Source organism: Delphinus delphis, chromosome 5 (genome assembly GCF_949987515.2).
Source record: "Delphinus delphis chromosome 5, mDelDel1.2, whole genome shotgun sequence".
Lineage (NCBI taxonomy): Eukaryota > Metazoa > Chordata > Mammalia > Artiodactyla > Delphinidae > Delphinus > Delphinus delphis.
In genome coordinates, this window is record NC_082687.1 from 75,079,504 (window position 1) to 75,099,798 (window position 20,295).

Consider the following 20,295-nt stretch of genomic DNA (forward strand, 5'->3'; position numbering starts at 1 on the left):
ATACTAGGAGTCAGAGAATCTAAGTTGAAGTCTTACCTCCATCACTAACTAGGCAAATCAGTCTAAGCTTTTGTAACACACCTATGTAATAAAATTCTCTTGAGTCTTAAAATATAATGTATATGAAAAGTGTTCCACCATATAAATCACTATACACAAAATAGTTGATGAGACTGTAAGATACCTGTGGACAGAAGCTCTGTCTGTCTCACTTTGTATCCCTAGTAACAAATGCTCAATAAATATTTGTTGTATAAATATTTTTAAGTCCTTGCTAAATGAGTAAATTATTCTGCTTTGGAGGTGAATAAAGTTCAAAGGTCTTTAATATTAATTAAAGTATTACTTGAATCCTTTAGAGATGCAATTCTTAATTTTGACATCAGTCAAAAGATATAAGGTTATGAAAAGATAAACCTAGCTAACGCATTTACCTGGTTCAAAAGTAGACCCCTATTTGCTATAGCAAGATAATTTAAACTAGAATAAAAGGTGTGGTACAAAAATGAAAATTTTTTGACCCTTTTCCCTTGAAATTACAAAGTTACACATACACATATATTTTAATATTTAAACCACTAACCCTACCACATCAAATGAAGGATATCCTCACACTAGACAGTGGTTAAAGTATTTTATTAAATTAAGTACATAATTTGCAAATCGTTTCATAAGAAATTTTAAAAGCAAAGTTATAAACATTTTCAATAAAAAAGTACAGCGTTAACAGCAAAATTACATTTTCTTTATAGTACAAATAAAAGTATTTTGTTTCTTATATACTATCTGAAAATTTTATAATATATTCTCCAACTGACAGCTGCAATATATTTTAATGAGAAGTCTCATGGTTAATTCAATCATTTGTTAATCAGGGTTCATCATTTGGACCATAAAATTCAATTGCTCAACTTTAAGGAAAATAATAAAATTCATCATCATGTAATGTGGAGTTATAAAAAGCTCTTCGGGATGTAGATGTATTCTAGCCTTATTTCTCTAATAAACTCTGCAAAGAGACATTAAGTAACACTGTAAACTTGAATTACAATTTAAAAATAAGCACCATTAACATACATTCTACACAAACTTACTTCACCTTTTAAATGACAATTTTTTTTGGCCACGCAAACATTTAAATCTGTTTTCTTTACTATGTAAATAAAAATGAGCAATATTTAACCACTACACAGAAAAATTATCAAACTTCACCTCAATTGCACAATGGAAAAGCACTCAGAAAAAGCACTTGGAAAAAAACAGCACACATTATTTCTGTCTTTTTTATACATTTTGTCATTTTCTTAAATTGAGAGCAGTTAAAACATTGTCAGAGCAATTTCCTGAGTTTCAAAGTTTCCAATTTCCAGCTCAGAAAAAACCAATCTTACTTTTATACATGTCCTTTTTCTAAGCATACAAAACACTTGAATTTAAAAAGAAAAAGACCAAAATAAAGGATTGGAAACAATCCAACAGAATTATTTAGCTTTTCTTTTCAAAATGTGTTATAATACACAAGACACTTTAAAGTCAGGATTTCTACTATACAATATGTCCTATATTTAAAGGCCTTAGAATTGCAAGTAGTATTGAAACACTAATAAATTGAAGAAACCTCAACTTGAAAACAATATAGAGATATATGAACAGCCAATAAATGTAAGACAACATGCTTCCATTTCTCCTGTTGAAGGAAGGAAATGAATAGTTGGAAATACTGTTAAGAGTCCCCTCATTCCAACCCCACTTTCCCTGTGGTTTCCACATTAGTTCTCTTTTTCCCCTGGTAGATACTGGTAAGAGACTATTGAAAGAATATAACTGTTACTAAACTCTTGCAAATTATAGAAGTGTTATAATTTTTTTTTTTTTTTTTTTTTTTTTGCGGTACGCGGGCCTCTCACTGTTGTGGCCTCTCCCGTTGCGGAGAACAGGCTCCGGACGTGCAGGCTCAGCGGCCATGGCTCACGGGCCCAGCCGCTCCACGGCATGTGGGATCTTCCCGGACCGGGGCACGAACCCGTGTCCCCTGAATCGGCAGGCGAACGCTCAACCACTGCGCCACCAGGGAAGCCCTATACTTTTAAAATACTAATAACTTTGCAAAGAGCCATTCTAGTAAGTCATATATTAGCACAAATATACCAATACATACATCAAAACTTTGATAATCCCCACATTATCATTAGTTTTGACACACAGGATTTAGAAATGGGTAAAAGAGAAAAATTTGATAATCCTCAAACTCTGTTTACCTTTGGCATACAGGATTTAGAAATAGGCAAAACAAGAAAGGGGCAATTATAAAATTTTCTTTCATAATTACGTGTTGGTTAAACTATGCTACATAGTGGGGTAGGAGGCAGTTTGGTACTAAACAACTTCATAAAAACATTTATGATGCTCAAAATTTGCCTATATATTTATGGATGATTAAGAAGAAATACCCTAGATTTACCAAATAAAGCATAAAATTAGAGTTGATACAGTACAAAACATAGGTTCTTTCATTTGGTTTCTGCCCACAAAATACCCCACCTCTTGTTCTTTTTGACTGCTCCCACATCAATCATAATTATAATAAATAATACTGAAATAAGTCTAGCTGAAGTGCTCAAAAGTGATGTTTTTTTAAAACTGGGTAAGGAAATATAAAAACACAGAAAATGAGTATGCAGCTGCACACACTAGAATAATTCTAGGTTTTAGTATTGTTATTCACATTTCTTAAATCATATCAATTTATATATAGAAAGATTTTATTTCATTAACAGTTGTAGTTTTATAATAAGTTGCTGAAAGGAATTGCTTTATTTTTAATGTACACAATTCTTCTAGACATCACAAAAAACATAATGCCAAACTGTTGGCATTCTTTTCTTTTTTTTAACAAATTACCACAAACATAACAAATGTGAATAATACTTCAATACCAGTCACTATTTCTAAGTAATAAACATATATTTTTATTTTTGTGGAAATAAATTCAATGATATGGCTCTTCTTTTACAAGCATGCTTTTATGATATATAAAAACATTTTTTGAATTTTATTTTCATTAAAATGTCTGTTCTTTTGGGAAACCATTCCGAAATTCAGGATTCTTTCAGTAATAGCTCAATCGTATCATTCCTGATCCAATTAATTTTTTAAGCTTATCAAAAAACAATACAATTGTTTGCTAAAATTACATATGTTGAAAATATCCTTCATATCCAAAGTCAAATTTATTTAAGCCAGTGTCTCACATTGGAAAATTATACTTCGCCACACTAAACTTGTGTGTAAAGGAAATTATAACTGACATACTAACAGGACTTTTTAGCTCACCAAAAAACAGAAGTCAATGAAAGTTTCCTTTCAGAAAGTTGGTTCTTTTTAAAAATAAAGGTAAAAAACTTTTAAATTGTAAAAATTTCTTTTATGATTATATCAAAAAAGTTTTCTATATCTATTTAAGTTAATAGGATTTTGACCTACTGTAGTTTAGAAATTACATGCCTCAAATATAAAATATAGCTCTTTAGTACTGTCTTCAATACCACTTACACAGACAGTTCTGTAAGACTAGAAGCAGTTTTATAAGACAGCAGCACTTGGTAGATATCTAACCATTTTTCCTTCTCTGAAAACTTGCCTGCCTATGGAAGGTATAAAATTGCAATATAATCTCAGACTCCAACTTTATTCCTAGAAAATGTACACACACAGAACAAAGGAACAAAAGGTAAGAGATCACGATCATATACAAAGCAGAAGAAAGTGCAACAGCATGTCTTCCTTCCTGTAGGATACACCAAAATGTTTTTTTGTATTGTTTTGAAATCAAAAAGCACTCAAGTGTTTTTGTTAGATCTCCTTTCTTTCATTACTACTGGTACTAGTACTTTTTTTTTTTTTTAATTAATTTATTTACCTTTGGCTGCGTTGGGTCTTCGTTTCTGTGCGAGGGCTTCCTCCAATTGCGGCAAGCGGGGGCCACTCTTCATCGTGGTGCGCGGGCCTCTCACCATCGCGGTCTCTCCTGTTGTGGAGCACAGGCTCCAGACACGCAGGCTCAGTAGTTGTGGCCCACAGGCCCGGACGCTCCGCGGCATGTGGGACCCTCCCAGACCAGGGCTCAAACCTGTGTCCCCCACACTGGCAGGCAGATTCTCAACCACTGCACCACCAGGGAAGCCCAGTACTTCTTTTTTAAATACAAGCTTTTGAAGGGCTTGTATTATGAACCAGGTCTCAAAGCACTTTAAATACTTCTCATAGAAACCTTTAAGACTTTACTAAACGTCAAACAACAATTAATATAAAGGTTACATTTTCTGTCTGAGAAAGAATCAGAGCATTTCAATCTTTAAAACTGCAGCTGATAATTTTCTTAGATATTTTGTAATCAGTAAAAATTCTCTTTAATACTTTTAATAGACTACATATTTGGCATGTGATTCAGTAAAAAATTAAACTTCTCTTGAATTTTGAAAAACATAGTGTTTTTCTGTTTTATAACTGGACATTACTTCTAATAAAACACACATTTACAGTACAGTTGACTAAATTACTGCAAATAAAACTAATTTTAACCTACAAACCTTCACACTTTTAAGTCAAGGACATTTATTTTACTTTAGCATGACTTTCAAGCACCCTGGTTTAATTTCAGAGAACCTGCAGAAATGAAAAAAAGAGTTATTTTAAAGATAAGAATTTCAAACTGATTAAGAAACATAATCTTGTAATCAATTCAAGTGCCTATGGTAAACATAATATTAACTATCAAAACACTCTCCTTTAAGTTAAATCCAGCACTAATATCTATGCTTATGTTCCTTTTAATCTATTGTCAAAATAAATACATGACTAAGGCTGGGGGTTATTCCTAATTAAGTATTACAATTTAAGATTTTTTAAAATTCTCAAGCCTGAATTTGACCCTCATGAACAACAGCACGCTGCATGAAGGAGAAGGCGATGTCTGCATTACATTATTTCTATGCATTGTAACAGTACCAAGAAATCTCTAATAGGTAAGTCTGATTCATCAGGCCATGAAATGCTTTCAACTCCCTCACTGTGAAATTTAAAGAAACACAAGTCTCTCAAACAGATCATCAATCCCAACATGATAATGTTGTGGTCTAACTACTCCTTTTGTAAAAGTAACTCTAAAATGTCATCTATTTTCATGCTCAGAATTAACACTACCATTTTCTATAATATAGCCAACATTTTATCACATGACATAAACAAAATATGCTACATTCATTAAAACTGGAAGTAAGGGAAGGAGGGTACTTAGATTCTTCATAACCACTTAATGAAAAAGGACATTTCATGTTTGTCAGCTAAGATCAATAATGGCACTTAATTTATGAAGATGTGTAAATTCGTAACTGACTGGAGATTTCCACTAATGTTTAAATACATCCAAATTATAACCACATTTTAGCAGAAGCTCCAACTCCTTCCAAAATCCACAGACATGTTATTTCTTTTCAAAGGAATTAATTAAACAGCAACCTTAAACTATGATATGTATAATCTAACTACCTTGAATGATACATTATCAAAAAAACACAAATATACTTAGTTTTAGATTTTTAATTTATGATAGAAATAGTTTTGTCAAATGATTACTTCAATAACAAACATTTTTCTTTCATTTCTGGTTTAGTGGACATCATAAATCTAGAAAGGAATGTTATATATCATAATCTAGTCATGAATTTATGGCTAGAATCAGATGGTTAAATTTAGTTAACTATTTTAACAAATTGTTCTGAGCAAACTATTAGTGTTTACCATCTGCATATGGGCAACTGCCATTATCGATAACAGAAATCTATACTCACCTGAAGCTATGGCTTGTGAGGTATTTAATGACAGCTGGTTTGATGCGAGCAACTCCTCCCTGGCTGTGGTTTCCTCTCCCCGTAATCACAGAAAGATAGGGCTTACCACCACTCTGCTTAAATTCTGTTACAACAGGAATTGGAACCGTTAAAATTGATCTTACATTCTCAACAGAAAACAAACCTTTACTCAAACACGTATGAAATAATTTTCATGAGGATTTAGAGATTTATCACTTCAAAAATCCCCAAATTAATGTTTTTAAATGTACTGTTTCACCTACACTTTAAGTATGGAAGCTTCCTAGCAACTCATCCACCTAAAGACTTAAGTGGGACTTCTCCTGTGGGGAGAGAGATTTCCATGTGTTATCAGAATTTCTCTCTGAAATAATGATAACAACAATAATATTAATGATACTTAACAATTATTACACACATGGAGTCAGGCATTGCTTTAAGTGACTTATATTTATTAACTAAGAATCTTTACAACAACTCTATTACTCTGAAGCCACCCAGCTTTGGTCTGATTAGCAGCTCTGCCACTAAATGACTGTGTGATAGGACCATGGACAATTACTTAGCCTATCTGTGCCTATTTCCTTAACAATAAAATGGGGTATAAGGCAACTGCTTTATAGAATATCATCCTCAGGAAGAGCCATTAGCAAATCCACTAATTATAGCATGGACTGCAGTCTTACCGCTAAAAATAATCAATTATTAACTTAAGAAACTCTTCCAAACAGATGATTTTAAAATATCGAATGAACCTGAGACTCTTAAAAGACCACAGCTTCTGCTTTGGAAATGACCTTGTGAAAATCAAGTATATAAATCCTGAAAGTCAGTAACAGCTACAATAAAATAACAAAAAAAACTTGTTAATAATAGGAGCTGATTTAATAATTCAATAGATACTTGTTCCTCAGTTATAAATAGCACAAGTTTTGGGCTTCCCCGATGCAGGGGACACGGGTTCGTGCCCCGGTCCGGGAAGATCCCACATGCCGTGGAGTGGCTGGGCCCGTGAGCCATGGCCGCTGAGCCTGCGCGTCCGGAGCCTGTGCTCCGCAACGGGAGAGGCCACAACAGTGAGAGGCCCGCGTACCGCAAAAAAAAAAAAAAAAAAAAAAAAAAAGCACAAGTTTTGACCTTTAGCATAAAATACATATACACATAAACATTCCATATTCTGCTCAGTAAGTTGCCCTAAGACTCCACCAGATCCACAAACAGATTGTTTTTCGAGTCTCATATCTCCAGGGCAATATTTAGACTAGAATTTTAGTGGATATGTTGGTCCTGCATTTATAATTCCTTCTTTGCTTAAGATCCACCTCCAGAACTTCAAGCAACATTTTGTTCAAAATTCAACTCTCTCTGGGTGATGGCTATACATGGGTATTCACTTTGTAAAAAGTTTTTATGCTATACAATAATTATTTGTGCATTGTTCTTTATGTATGTGATATTACAAATAAATGCTTACTTAAAAAAAAAATCTCAACTAACCATAATTCAGCTCTCATCACTCCTTCACTACCGCTCCTCTCATCAGTTAAGTCAGTCATTTACAGCATTTCACCTTTCAATAGTTTACTTACTGCTCTGAAAATGTTCTCACATGCCTCAAAGTAGGGTGTCAGAGGATGTTTATTGAATGAATTAATATAATATGCTTAGGTTCCCAAATTTCAGGTTAATCCTGCTTACCACCTTTTTTAACTGATTTTTAAGCATATCTCAGATTTCTTATCATTTCAACTGTAAATATTTCAGTATGTATTCAAAAAGATAAGGACCCTTTAAAAAAAACATAACCACAATGTCACCATCATATGGTACAAAGTAAAAAATAGTTCCTTAATATGTTTCTAAAAATGGCTAAAAATGTCCTCCAGTAGTCTCAAAAAAATGTTTTTACTGTGACTTGTTTGAATCAGGGTTGAAACAAGTCTCCACACATTGTATTTGGTTGATATATTTCTTAATTTTTAATCTAAATGTTCTCCTTCGTGTGTGTGTGTGTGTGTGTGTGTGCTTTCTTTTATCTTTTTTTTTTTTTTACAATTTGTTGAAAAAATTAGATCATTTATCCTAGATATTTACAGTCTGGATTTTGCTGACTGTATCCCCATGGTGCCATCTAACATGTTCCTCTGTTCCCTATAAATCTGTATAAAGTAGTAGTCAGATCTAAAGGCTCTACCTGCTTCTGGTTATTTGGGGGCAAAAGAAGCTTCATGAGTAGTAGTGGTGTATATTTCAATAAGAAGACACAAAAGGTCCAGATATCTTTTTTGTTTTTTAATTCATCCCCAATTTTGACAATCATCTTTTATGACTAAAAGCAATGTGGGGCAGAGCCACAGATTTTTCGCCTGGACACATTTCTATTCAACAATACTACCATCTGCTGGTGATGTCAGTAACTACAGGCTACCACAGGTAGCACGCACAAGATGGGCTTTGGCTTCCAAAAAGGGCTTGTATCTTGAGTCTGATCCAGTATCACCTTACACAAATTATTTAACACTTTTATTCTCATAATTTTTTCTATTGAGATAAAATTCACCTAACATAAAATTCATGATTTTAAAATGTACAATTCAGTAGTTTTTAGTACATTATTACAATGTTGTGTAACCATCAACACGATCTAATTCCAGAACATTCCATCATCTCAAAAAGAAATTCTGTTCCTGTTAGCAGTCAATCTCCATCCCCCCTTTCCAGTCCCAGCAAACATTAATGTACTTTCTGTTTCTATTGATCTGCCCATTCTAGACATTTCATGTACAATAAATGGAAATCGTGTAATATGTGGCCCTTTGTATCTGGCTTCTTTCACACTGCATAATGTTTACAAAGTTCATCCATGTTGTAGCACGTATCAGCATTTCATTCCTTTTTATGGCTGAATTATATTCCATTGTATGGATATACCACATTTTTTCCATTCACCAGTTGATAGATTTGCGTTGTTTCCACCTTTTGGCTATTATGAACATTCATGTACCAGCTTTTGTATGGATGAATTGTGTTTTCAATTATCTTGTGTACAAACCTAGGAGCAGAACTGCTGGGTTATATGATAGCTCTGTGTTTAACCTTTCAAGGAATGTCAACCTTTTCCACAGTGGTTGTACCATTTAACATTCCCACCAGCAATATATGAGGGTTCCAATTCTCTATATCCTTACTGACACTTATTATTTTCCACTTTATTAAACTGTTTATATCATCAGTTTCCTTACTATAAAATGAGAGGAATACCTACCCTTTATTCAGTCATTTATTCAAAAGTTTTTTAAAGTGGTGAATGAAAGGCTCAATATACAATAATGATTCAATAATCATCATTGACTCAATTCTTGGCCAAAAAAATGGACATTTAATAATCAATTATACAACAAGCTTTTTATAAGTACTGTGATACAGAGGAGTACTATGAGAGGCTTTTAATAGGGAGCCTAACTTAATCTGGAGGTTAACAAATGATAATGTAGATAAACATAAAGAAAAGGAGAAGCAGCAAAACACAAGATGAGAATGTAGAGACAGGCCAAGGAACAATTATGTAGGGATCTGGGAATTTATGCTAAATGAAACATAGCAACCTGTACTTTTTATCACAATGCTAACCATTTATGTAACTATTTATTCACTGTCATCTATCCTACTAGACAGCAAACTCCATAAAGACAGGGATTGTGTGTCTTTTTCACTGCTTTATCCCTGATGTCTAGAATATAGAAGATAATCAAATTTTACTGAGTAAATGATTTACTTGTCCTCTATAGACAAAATATTCCCTTATAATACTTCCATATAATACTTCTACTTTTCTTTTCTCCAGATTAAATAATGTATTTAAACCGCTCTTAAATTTTCTCTTTTCTAATCTTTATTGTTGTTGTTTTCTAGTTCTTTCTCCAAGATTTTCAAAATTCTATTTAAAAAACTGGGGGAGGGGGATCTTCTACTTTATCAAAGAATGTCTGCTAATAAACAGAGAAGGAACACAAAATTATAAAACACCATTATGAGAACTTCCCTGGTAGCGCAGTGGTTAAGAATCCTCCTGCCAATGCAGGGGACGTGGGTTTGATCCCTGGTCCTGGAAGATCCCACATGCCGCGGAGCAACAAAGCCCATGCGCCACAAGCACTGAGCCTGCGCTCTAGAGCCCGTGAGCCACAACTACTGAAGCCCGCATGCCTACAGCCAGTGCTCTGCAACAAGAGAAGCCACCGCAACTAGAGAAAGCCCACGTGCAACAACAAAGACCCAACACAGACAAAAATAAATAAATTTTAAAAAATAAAATTTTTTTAAAACACCATTATGCAACCACCAATATAATAATTGATTCAGACAAGGATCATCTGTGGATGCTAAAATCATTAGGCAAAATGAGAACAGTTATTCACACAGCCACAAAGTATCAATCACCAAAATTTACTAATTGATTACAAAGAAAGAAAAGGTACATTTACAAATTGAAATCTGATATGATAGAGTCCCACATTAAGCTAAGAAATCAAACTTAACACCACCAATACTGGGGCAAACTGACCATATATGTCTCTTGATTAGTTCCCCAAGGATGACCTAACATCTCCTATGCAGTATTTTCACCAAGAAAATTTTAAACTGAATCTAATCATGAAGAAACAATTAGACAAATTAAAATTGTAGGGCAATCTACCAAACAACTGGCGTGGAGTCTTTAAAAGTGTCAATAACATGGAAAACAAAAAACAGACTGAGGAACACTTCTATATTACAGGAGGCTACAGGTTTGGGACAATCAACTGGAACATATGATGCATGACTAGATCCTGGATTGGGGGTTGGACATGGCACAGCTACATAGGACATTTCCATATAACTGGAAAAATCTGAATATGGCCTGTGTATTAGACAACATCATTATAACAATGTTAAATGTCTTAAAAGTGATAATGTATTGTGATTATGTAGGAGAATGAATTTGTCCTCAAGAAATAAACACGCTGAGGTATGCAAAAGTAAAGCACCACAATGTTTAATGAGACTTATTATCAAATGGTTCAGCAGAAAAAAATTCTAGAGATAATATAAACAAATGTGGCCAAATGTTGACGACTGATCAATCTAGGTAAAAGATATATGTACAATTCATATATTGTAAAAAATTTGTACAATATGTATATTGTACAATTCTTTCAACTTCTCTGCAGGTTTTTAATTTTTCAATATAAAAAGCTAGGAAAAAGGATAATGATAAGAGGACACATGTTGATATGCAAAATAAAGCTCACTGCAACATTTTAATTAAACGTCCATCAATAGAGGGATGGATACATTATGATAAGGTCACACAATACTACACAGCAGTTATAATTTAAAAAAAACTCAATCCGTCGAGATGAGTAGATCTTGAAAACTGTATTGGGTAAAAATAAAATAAGTGGCTTGGCTGACGATATAGTGTGACACCATGTATGTTCATTTTTTAAAATTCACAAAAAGGATACTATAGACCAATTATGGATGAATGTATAATACACGTAGTAAAGGTATTTTCAAAACTGTCCAGGATGATGCAGACCAAACTGAAGGATGTTGATTTCCATCAGAAGGGGAGAGAAGAAAGAGAAAAGGATTGGGGATAATGCAAAGGGAGGAACAACAACAACAAAAAATATATATATGAAGCACATACAGTAAAATGTTATCACTTGTTACTTACATTCATGGGTACACAGGTGTTCGTTATTTTACTCGCAACTTTTTCAATGTGGTTTTCATGATAAAGTTTTTATATCAATTATATTTAGTCGAGTATTTAATTACAACTGAATTGTAAAACCTATATGTGCTGAACTAATAAACCTGTATAACATATAGTATAAAACTTTCTAAAATATATACAAATTAATTAACCAGAACAATACAGCTATCAATGACACAGCAGTATTACTGAACCACAGAGTAATAACTGAGGCATGGATTCCATGTCTCCACAATAAAATGTAAGACAAAGAGAAAGCCAAGTTGAGAATTCAAAAATATCCTAGTAGTGCTAAGAGGAGATGACTCCCTAGTATTAGAGTCTGGGGTACTACAACAGATTGAATTTTCCCAAGTGCTACCATCTGGTGATGAAAAGGAAACAAGATGATAAACCAACAAGATACTTTAACGTATATAAAGTACATGATATTGATTGTAAGAGGTAGGCAGTAGCATTCCTACTGACCTGCAAAGACAAAATACAAGCAGAAAGGGAGAAGGGCATACTACCAAAATGCAAACACTCATAAATCCTGCCTTTATGATAATTCTATAAAAATCCTATCACCTAATTTACTTCTGCATTTTTTATTTTTTTTTATTTTTTTTTTGCGGTACGCAGGCCTCTCGCTGTTGTGGCCTCTCCCGTTGCAGAGCACAGGCTCCGGACACGCAGGCTCAGCGGCCATGGCTCACGGGCCCAGCCGCTCCGCGGCATGTGGGATCTTCCCGGACCGGGGCACGAACCCGTGTCCCCTGCATCGGCAGGTGGACTCCCAACCACTATGCCACCAGGGAAGCCCTACTTCTGCATTTTATTAAACATCTGTTGAGCAACTGACATCTAATAAGTATCTATTAGCTTTAATAAATGTCTACTGAACAAAGATGTATTATATTCCTGAATGGTCCAGAGGATTCTCAGATTACATCATGCCCTCCCTTTGACAATTATAACAAAGGAATACAAACGTAACTGAAACAGGAAAATAAAAATGTTAATGGACATGGCAGTTAGAATTCTTTCCCAAGGTTTTCTTGAAGAATGAATCTAATACAAACATCTATAAATGTGGCACAGATATCCTCAGCCTGCACATTCAGACTTCCTTGAATTTGTGAAAATCTGTCATGACTATAGTCCTACCTTCAGTTTTCTCCTGTAAAACTGTCATCAAATGTTCTATAGCCTCATCCACATGCAGCCCATGGAGGTCTAAAACATTCTGTGGCAGCAGGGAGGCATTGACTTTCTCAAAGATCTCCACAGCAGCAAGGTGATTGGCTTCTTTCATCTTCTGCTCATGGAGACTACCCTTTAATTATAAACATATCATCAGTAATCACTTTTGATATCTGCTACTTAGTAAGCAATGAGGAAACAAATAGTGCCCCAAATAAAAGGAAGAACAAAAAAGGCAACAACAAATGTAAAATTTTAAATAATGCAATGGGCTAATATGCAAGAATGCACCAAAATTTAGGTGAATTTCAGTGGACAAATAACATAGTTCTTAAACTACTAAATCATCATTTCTAACACATTCTCTGATCCAAAAATCATAGGAAAAGGACACTTAAATAAACAACACACATCTCAAGAAGGAATCCACTGGTTTATCTTTTGATAATCCTGAGTCTCAACCCTTTAAACCCTTGCAGTTACCCCTGAAGTCATTCCTCAAGGTTTGCTATTATTGCTCACAAGGTTATACCAGTCTGATACCTTTTTCTGCTCCATCATAAAAAAGTAAGCAATATGGAACCACAGAAAACGAAAAGTAAATCCATCAGGTTTCTTGTAATACCATGCTGTATGAGACCAGGTAGAAATTTTACTTCCCTGAGAGATATTAATGTAACTTTCTTTTTCTGACTATGACAGTGATACACAACTTAAAATTCAAGCATGATAGAAAGCACAAGACCTCTGTAATCCCACCCTGGGATGGCCAATATTAACATTCTGCTTCCTTTCCTCCAGAAAATTCATATCTGTTTAGAAGCAGTACTGAATGAGAGAATCCAGCCTAAAAGAAAATATGGACTGCCGGAAGAATTCTCAGAACCATACATTTCTTACATATTAGGGCACTTTATGTCACTTATACAATGTACATTCCCCAGAATAACTTAATCCAGTCACAGTATGAGTATTAACTGCTTCAAGATTATTCAGATGTTGTAAGTGACAAAGAAAAAATAATTTTCCTCTTTACTTGTTGGGCATAAAACGTGGCAACGTTTTTCTTCCCCATCCGATAAGCTTCCTTTGCCTTGCTATAGCATTCCATCCTCTTCTGCTGGTGCAGGAAAGCCTCTGCCCTGTAGTCATCATACTCTGGGTACTCAAAATCCTGGAAAGATGGTTCGCTTGGTATATCTTCAGTCTCTTTCAATTTCTTTGCCTGTACGGTGTTACACAATAAGTAAAATACGAAAGAAAGTAGAAAGCACACATTTTACCTTCAAAAAAATGTACATGAAAACTGGGCTCTACTAATTTTTATCTTTCTTCTTAAAAAACAGACTCTCCCTACTGTCTATCTAGTAAGTCATGCACTTGGCAACTATTGTTAACTTTTTCATGCCATAAGGGTACTCCTTCTTTAACCATTCTTATCTTAGAAGATGTTAAAAAGTTCTCTAAAATTATGAAAATAAAAAAAATCAAGCCAAAAGAGAGAATATAAGATATTCAAGGAATGATGCTCATTTATCTAAATGCAATATTTTCCAAATTTTAGTTTGTAAACCCATTCAAAGGATCAGTCCAACCACTGAAGGAAGTAATGGCATATTTCAATATTTTTTATAAACCAATTGATAAAGTAATTGAAAAATATTCTTGTTAAAACAGAAAGGCATGTGGAGTAACCATGCCTTATAGTAGGTAAAAAATCATAAGGAGGTTTATGGGCAGTTTTCAACCAGCTAACTACCAACTAGCCGCTATGGTAGTGTTGACTTCTTGAGTTTTCTGAAATATCATGAAGTAGTTGTTACCCATATGAGACCCTGAATTAAAGAAACTAAACTAACTCTAATTTAAAACACAAGGTTAATGAAAATAATAATTATTATACAAATATGCCTCAATACTCTCCACCAAATAGAAAAGAATAAAATTAATGCGTCACCATATTCCTAACTCATTACCACAGTCAAAAATCTGTAAATATACAGTCAGTTTATTTTTTGCAACAAACCCAAGGCTCTCTCTTACTTACGAATATTCATAGGACCTACATCCTTATGTCATGCTCAGTAGTCAAGCTTCACAAGCTTCTTTCATATTAACGTTTAAATATTCTGTGAGTATATGGCTTGCATCCCTGATAAAATCAAAGATTTTCCAGGGAGAGGATAATAAAAACACTTTCTATGACCTTTGAAAAGCCCATAGTGCCTAACAATATGGACATAAACATTTCATAGCTTTAAAATCTCTCTGTGTTGGTGTTCATACTAAAAAATGCAAATACATTTGGTTCTCTGGGAAGGGAGCCTTCATTGCTTATTTTTAAAAAAGAAAAAACAGGGAATTCCCTGGCAGTCCAGTGGTTAGGACTCGGCACTTTCACTGCCAGAGGCCAGGGTTCAATCCCTAGTGGGGAAATCAAGATCCCGCAAGCCACATGGCCCAAAACAGACAGTACATAATGAGAGACACTTTATCAAATAGCTACTCTCTTCTTAAATAAAACCAAAATTTATTTTTACATCTCTTTCATAGTGATGTGGTTTACTTCATTAACAAGGGCCAAATGAAATACGTGCTGCCTAAGAATTTATGTAATTAGTGTCACTTGAAAGTGTGATGTACTATTATACCAAAACCATTTCCAATGGTAACAAACTTGCAAATTTTATTAAAGGCTAAAGGGAAAAAGTAGTAGTATTAATAAAACACAGTTTTAAATAAATGTTAGTTTCTTGAACAAAGCAGATAAACCAAAATGTTACTGGTATCATGATACTCCCCTTTAGTATCTCTGATCCCTTGGGATCCTGGGATATCAAAGACAGACTATTCTATTTTGTTCAAAATCTTAAAAGATTTTTATCAGTGTTGTGACACCTACCTATGTTTTTTTGAGAAAGGCTAAGAATAATCTCCAGTATAACTTACCCAAATTTACGTTCTGGCCAACATTTACACAACTCACAAACCCTTTTCTGATTCCAACATTTTCTAACCATCTCCCACTTTGAGCAAGCACACTTTGTCCCCATCACTTCCTCTATCGCCATAATGACCAAGAGTGCCTTGCTCTATTATCAGGTGAAAAAGTAATCTTCATTCCCAGTTTGGCACTGAAGGTCTCATCATCATCTTGTACACTCCCTGAATCTTATAATATACTGCACCTATCCATGACGAACACAGGCATCAGCAGTACACTTGGTTCCTGTTCCGTGTACACACTAACAGATCACAAGAAAACCAAAATTACCTAAGTTCTACATATCAGCTAAGTGATGGTGAAATATTCAAAGAAAAAAGGCAACATACAAGTGGTGCTCCACTACCCTGAGTGGTCTTATTAATGAGCAAGTATAGCAGGATGATTGAGGACTGTTTAAAAAAGAAAAAAAAAGCCTAAAACGAATACAAGATTAATATACAAAATCAATTATATTTCTATGTATTTGCAATGTACAATCCAAAAATAAAATTAAGAAATCAATTTCATTTATAATAGCATCAAAAAAATAAAATGCTTAGAAATAAATTTAAAAAATTTTTTAAAAGGCATGTAAAACTTATACTCAAAACTACAACAGGGGCTTCCCTGGTGGCACAGTGGTTGAGAGTCTGGCTGCCGATGCAGGGGACATGGGTTCGTGCCCCGGGCCGGGAAGATCCCACATGCCGCGGAGCGGCTGGGCCCGTGGGCCATGGCCGCTAAGCCTGCGCGTCCGGAGCCTGTGAGGCCACAATGGTGAGAGGCCCGCGTGGCGCAAAAAAAAAAAACAAAAAAAAAACTACAACACACTGTTGAATGAAATTAAGAGGACCTAAATAAATCGAAAGGTACTCTATATTCATGAATTGGAAGACAATATTGTTAAGATCGCAATACACCTCAAATTGATCCACAGGCTCAACAAAATCCCCATGAAAATTCCAACTGTCTTCTTTGCAGAAATTGACAAGCTGATCCTAAAATTCACATGGAAATGCATGAGGACCAGAATAGACAAAATAATCTTGAAAATAGTTGAAAACGCACACTTCCTAATTTCAAAACTTACTACAAAGCTACAGTAATCAAGACTGTGGTACTGGCATAACGAGAAACATACAGATCAACGGAATGAAACTGAGAGTCTAGTGATAAATTTATAGTCAATTCATTTTCAACTAGGGTGCTAAGAAAATTCAATGGGGAAAAGCAGTCTTTGCAACAAGTGGTGCTGTGACAACTGGATATCCACACGCAAAAGAATGAACCTGGACCCCTATCTCACACCATATACAAAAATTAACCCAAAATAGATCAAAGCTCTAAATGTAAACACTAAAACTATAAAACTTTTAGAAGAAAACTCAGGTGTAAATCCCCATGACCTTGAATTAGGCAATAGTTTCTTAGATATGACACCAAAAGTACATCCAACAGGTTCCTGTTTCAAGATGGCGGAAGAGTAAGACACGGAGACCACCTTCCTCCCCACAGATACACCAGAAATACATCTACACATGGAACAACTCCTACAGAATACCTACTGAACGCTGGCAGAAGACCTCAGACCTCCCAAAAGGCAAGAAACCCCCCACGTACCTGGGTAGGGCAAAAGAAAAAAGAATAAACAGAGACGGGACGGGAGAATAGGGACGGGACCTGCACCAGTGGGAGGGAGCTGTGAAGGAGGAAAGGTTTCCACACACTAGGAAGCCCCTTCGCGGGCGGAGACTGTGGGTGGCGGAGGGAAAAAGCTTCGGGGCCGCAGAGGAGAGCACAGCAACGCACAGCAACAGGGGTGCGGAGGGCAAAGCGGGGAGATTCCCGCACAGAGGATCGGTGCCGAGCAGCACTCACCAGCCCGAGAGGCTTGTCTGCTCACCTGCCGGAATGGGCGGGGCTGGGAGCTGAGGCCCGGGCTTTGGTCAGAGCACCAGGAGAGGACTGCGGTTGGCAGTGTGAACACAGCCTGCAGGGGGTTAGTGCGCCACGGCTAACTGGGAGGGAGTCCAGGGGGAAAGTCTGGACCTGCCGACGAGGCAAGAGACTTTTTCTTCCCTCTTTGTTTCCTGGTGTGCGAGGAGAGGGGATTAAGAGCGCTGCTTAAAGGAGCTCCAGAGACAGGCGCTAGCGGCGGCTAAAAGCGCGGACCCCAGAGACGGGCAGGAGACGCTAAGGCTGCTGCTGCTGCCGCCACCAAGAAGCCTGTGTGTGAGCACAGGTCACTATCGACACTCAAATGGCTAAACATTTCCACCCACATTATTTATGCCCTAAGACCCATCATATTACACCCACTGCTATTCAATTAAGCCTCATACTCTACTGTGTAGTCTACACATAAAAAGTTACAGAAATTCCAATGCTTGTGCACAAAGGGTTTAAAGAAAAAAATATAATCAGCTATAAATTCACTATTTTGAGCAAACAGATATTCTAAACCAAATACGCTATTGGTGGTTAAATTTCCAGTCTATGAAAAATGGTGAGAAATTATCATTAAACTATCTAACAAACCAATTATATTTTCAAACACAATTATTTACCATTACTGTAAAAAATTAAGTAGCTCTATACCTTTTTCTCCTTAGACTTCTGTGCAGTATGAGAAGTGACATTCTCATTTTGGTGAACAAACTCTTGTGCTACCACTGTTTTTACAGGGTCTCCTTCAAGAACACAATTTAGAAATTGCACTGTGTGTTCTAACGAATAGCTGTAGAGAGTTGAAGTACAAATATGAAGTCAATAAATGAAAATAAAAGTTATGTGGAAACATTAACATAAGCAATCTTACAAAATCTTCGAAGAATATGAAAAATTGGCTCACTTCTGAGTTTTAACATGAAAATTAAATGCTCATTGTGTATCTCAAGACTCAAGAATGAACAGAGGGAAAGTGTCAAGTTAGAGGCTCTCAAAAACTAATTTTTTAAATGAATACTGAAAAGTAACATATTGGTAATTAATTAATTTTCTTATCTTTTATTCCAGGTAAATTTTCCACAAATCTTTCTTTTATCTTATCACCTATACTTAAGTCCCTTGTTGGATTCACACATGGTTTCAGTTTCCTTCAAACATCAAAAACAGACAATAAATCCTTAAACTGACATTTTTATCCTGTCAAATTTTACATTTTACTTATACCATGGTGTTCTAGTCAAAGAAATTCTAAGCAGGGATATAGAAAGGAAAAACTAAAACACTACCCTACCTCCCACCCCTACATTATTTAGGCATATTTTCATGGTGATACTATATTATGTGGAATACGAAATTCTACAAAAATTGACAAACATCTGAAACGCTAATGTCCCTGTATCCAAAGAAACTCATTCCAAAGAAAATTATAAATGATTTTATACTGCTCATTATTTCAGACTATTTATGCCTCTGATCTTTTCCAATGGCCAGATAATGAAGAGCTGACCACAAAGGACTGTTTTTGAAATGTGACAGCTATCTAAAATACTGTGATATTTTGCTATTCATCAATTTATTAAAGACAACCCTTGAAGGGGAACCATTTGGGACTACCAATTCTCCTTGAGCACTATCATCTTGCCGCCTCACATATGCTCAACAAATTGGGGTTTCTAGGGGCTAGAAACTACCAGAAATTAACCACATCCTAACTAGTTCTTAAAATCACCTGGCTTGCCCACTCCTAGGGCCGGAAGCCAGTCTCCACCACAGGCGCTGTTAGCAGTGTGTGGCCCTGGAAGATGACACTGCAGGCGTATACTGCAGTAACTGAACGAACCTACCCTTCTTACCCAGGGTGAAACTGAAGCTACTGGTAACTGAGACAATTATCCACCTGTTGGCAGACAAATGGAGGTAATCATTTAATACCATAATACCTGCCCCGAGGGGCCTGACTGACCAATCACTCTGAGCATCGAGAGGAAGGACTCAACTTAGTCCCCTTACCTTGCCTGGGGAACCACAACTCTGGGTAATTTCACATCAGGGCTTCTTGTCCTAGGTCCCCATAGAAGAGAGTTGCCATATGCCAGCACCACCCTCCTAACCCCCAGTGCCTTGGAATATTTTAACACACAACTCTAAGAAAACAGCTGTTTAGGTAGCAAAAATAAATAGAAAAATTGTGGATTGAAATAATACCATGAAAAACTTGATTCAAGTGACATATTTAGAACTCTGCATACTCAGCAGAGAATATTCTTTTTCAAAAACACTTTCAGGGACTTTCCTGGTGGTCCAGTGGTTGCGAATCCACCTTCCAATGCAGGGGACATGGGTTCAATCTCTGGTTGGGAACTAAGATGCCACAGGCCACAGGGCAACTAAGCCCATGTGCCACAACTACTGAGCCTGCGCGCTCTGCAGCCCGCGAGCCAGAACTAGAGAGAAGTCAGCATGCTGCAATGAAAGATACTGCATGCCACAACTAAGACACGAAGAAGCCAAATAAATAAGTAAATAAATATTTTTTTAAAAAG

The 20,295-nt window shown here is 35.7% G+C and overlaps 1 protein-coding gene across 1 annotated transcript in view; it reads right to left on the reverse strand.

Moving 5' to 3' along the window:
- Positions 1–625: 625 nt before the first annotated feature.
- N4BP2 (NEDD4 binding protein 2) overlaps positions 626–20,295 on the reverse strand; it is an 83,702-nt gene continuing 64,032 nt past the window's right edge. Inside the window, exons 13-18 of the mRNA XM_060012670.1 lie at positions 18,404–18,542; positions 13,856–14,044; positions 12,784–12,952; positions 5,850–5,973; positions 3,920–4,665; positions 626–3,787 (exon numbers count right to left, since the gene is read on the reverse strand). Of these exons, the coding sequence (XP_059868653.1) occupies positions 4,620–4,665; positions 5,850–5,973; positions 12,784–12,952; positions 13,856–14,044; positions 18,404–18,542 (667 nt within the window). The 3' untranslated portion in view covers positions 626–3,787; positions 3,920–4,619. The remainder of the gene's footprint in view (positions 3,788–3,919; positions 4,666–5,849; positions 5,974–12,783; positions 12,953–13,855; positions 14,045–18,403; positions 18,543–20,295) is intronic.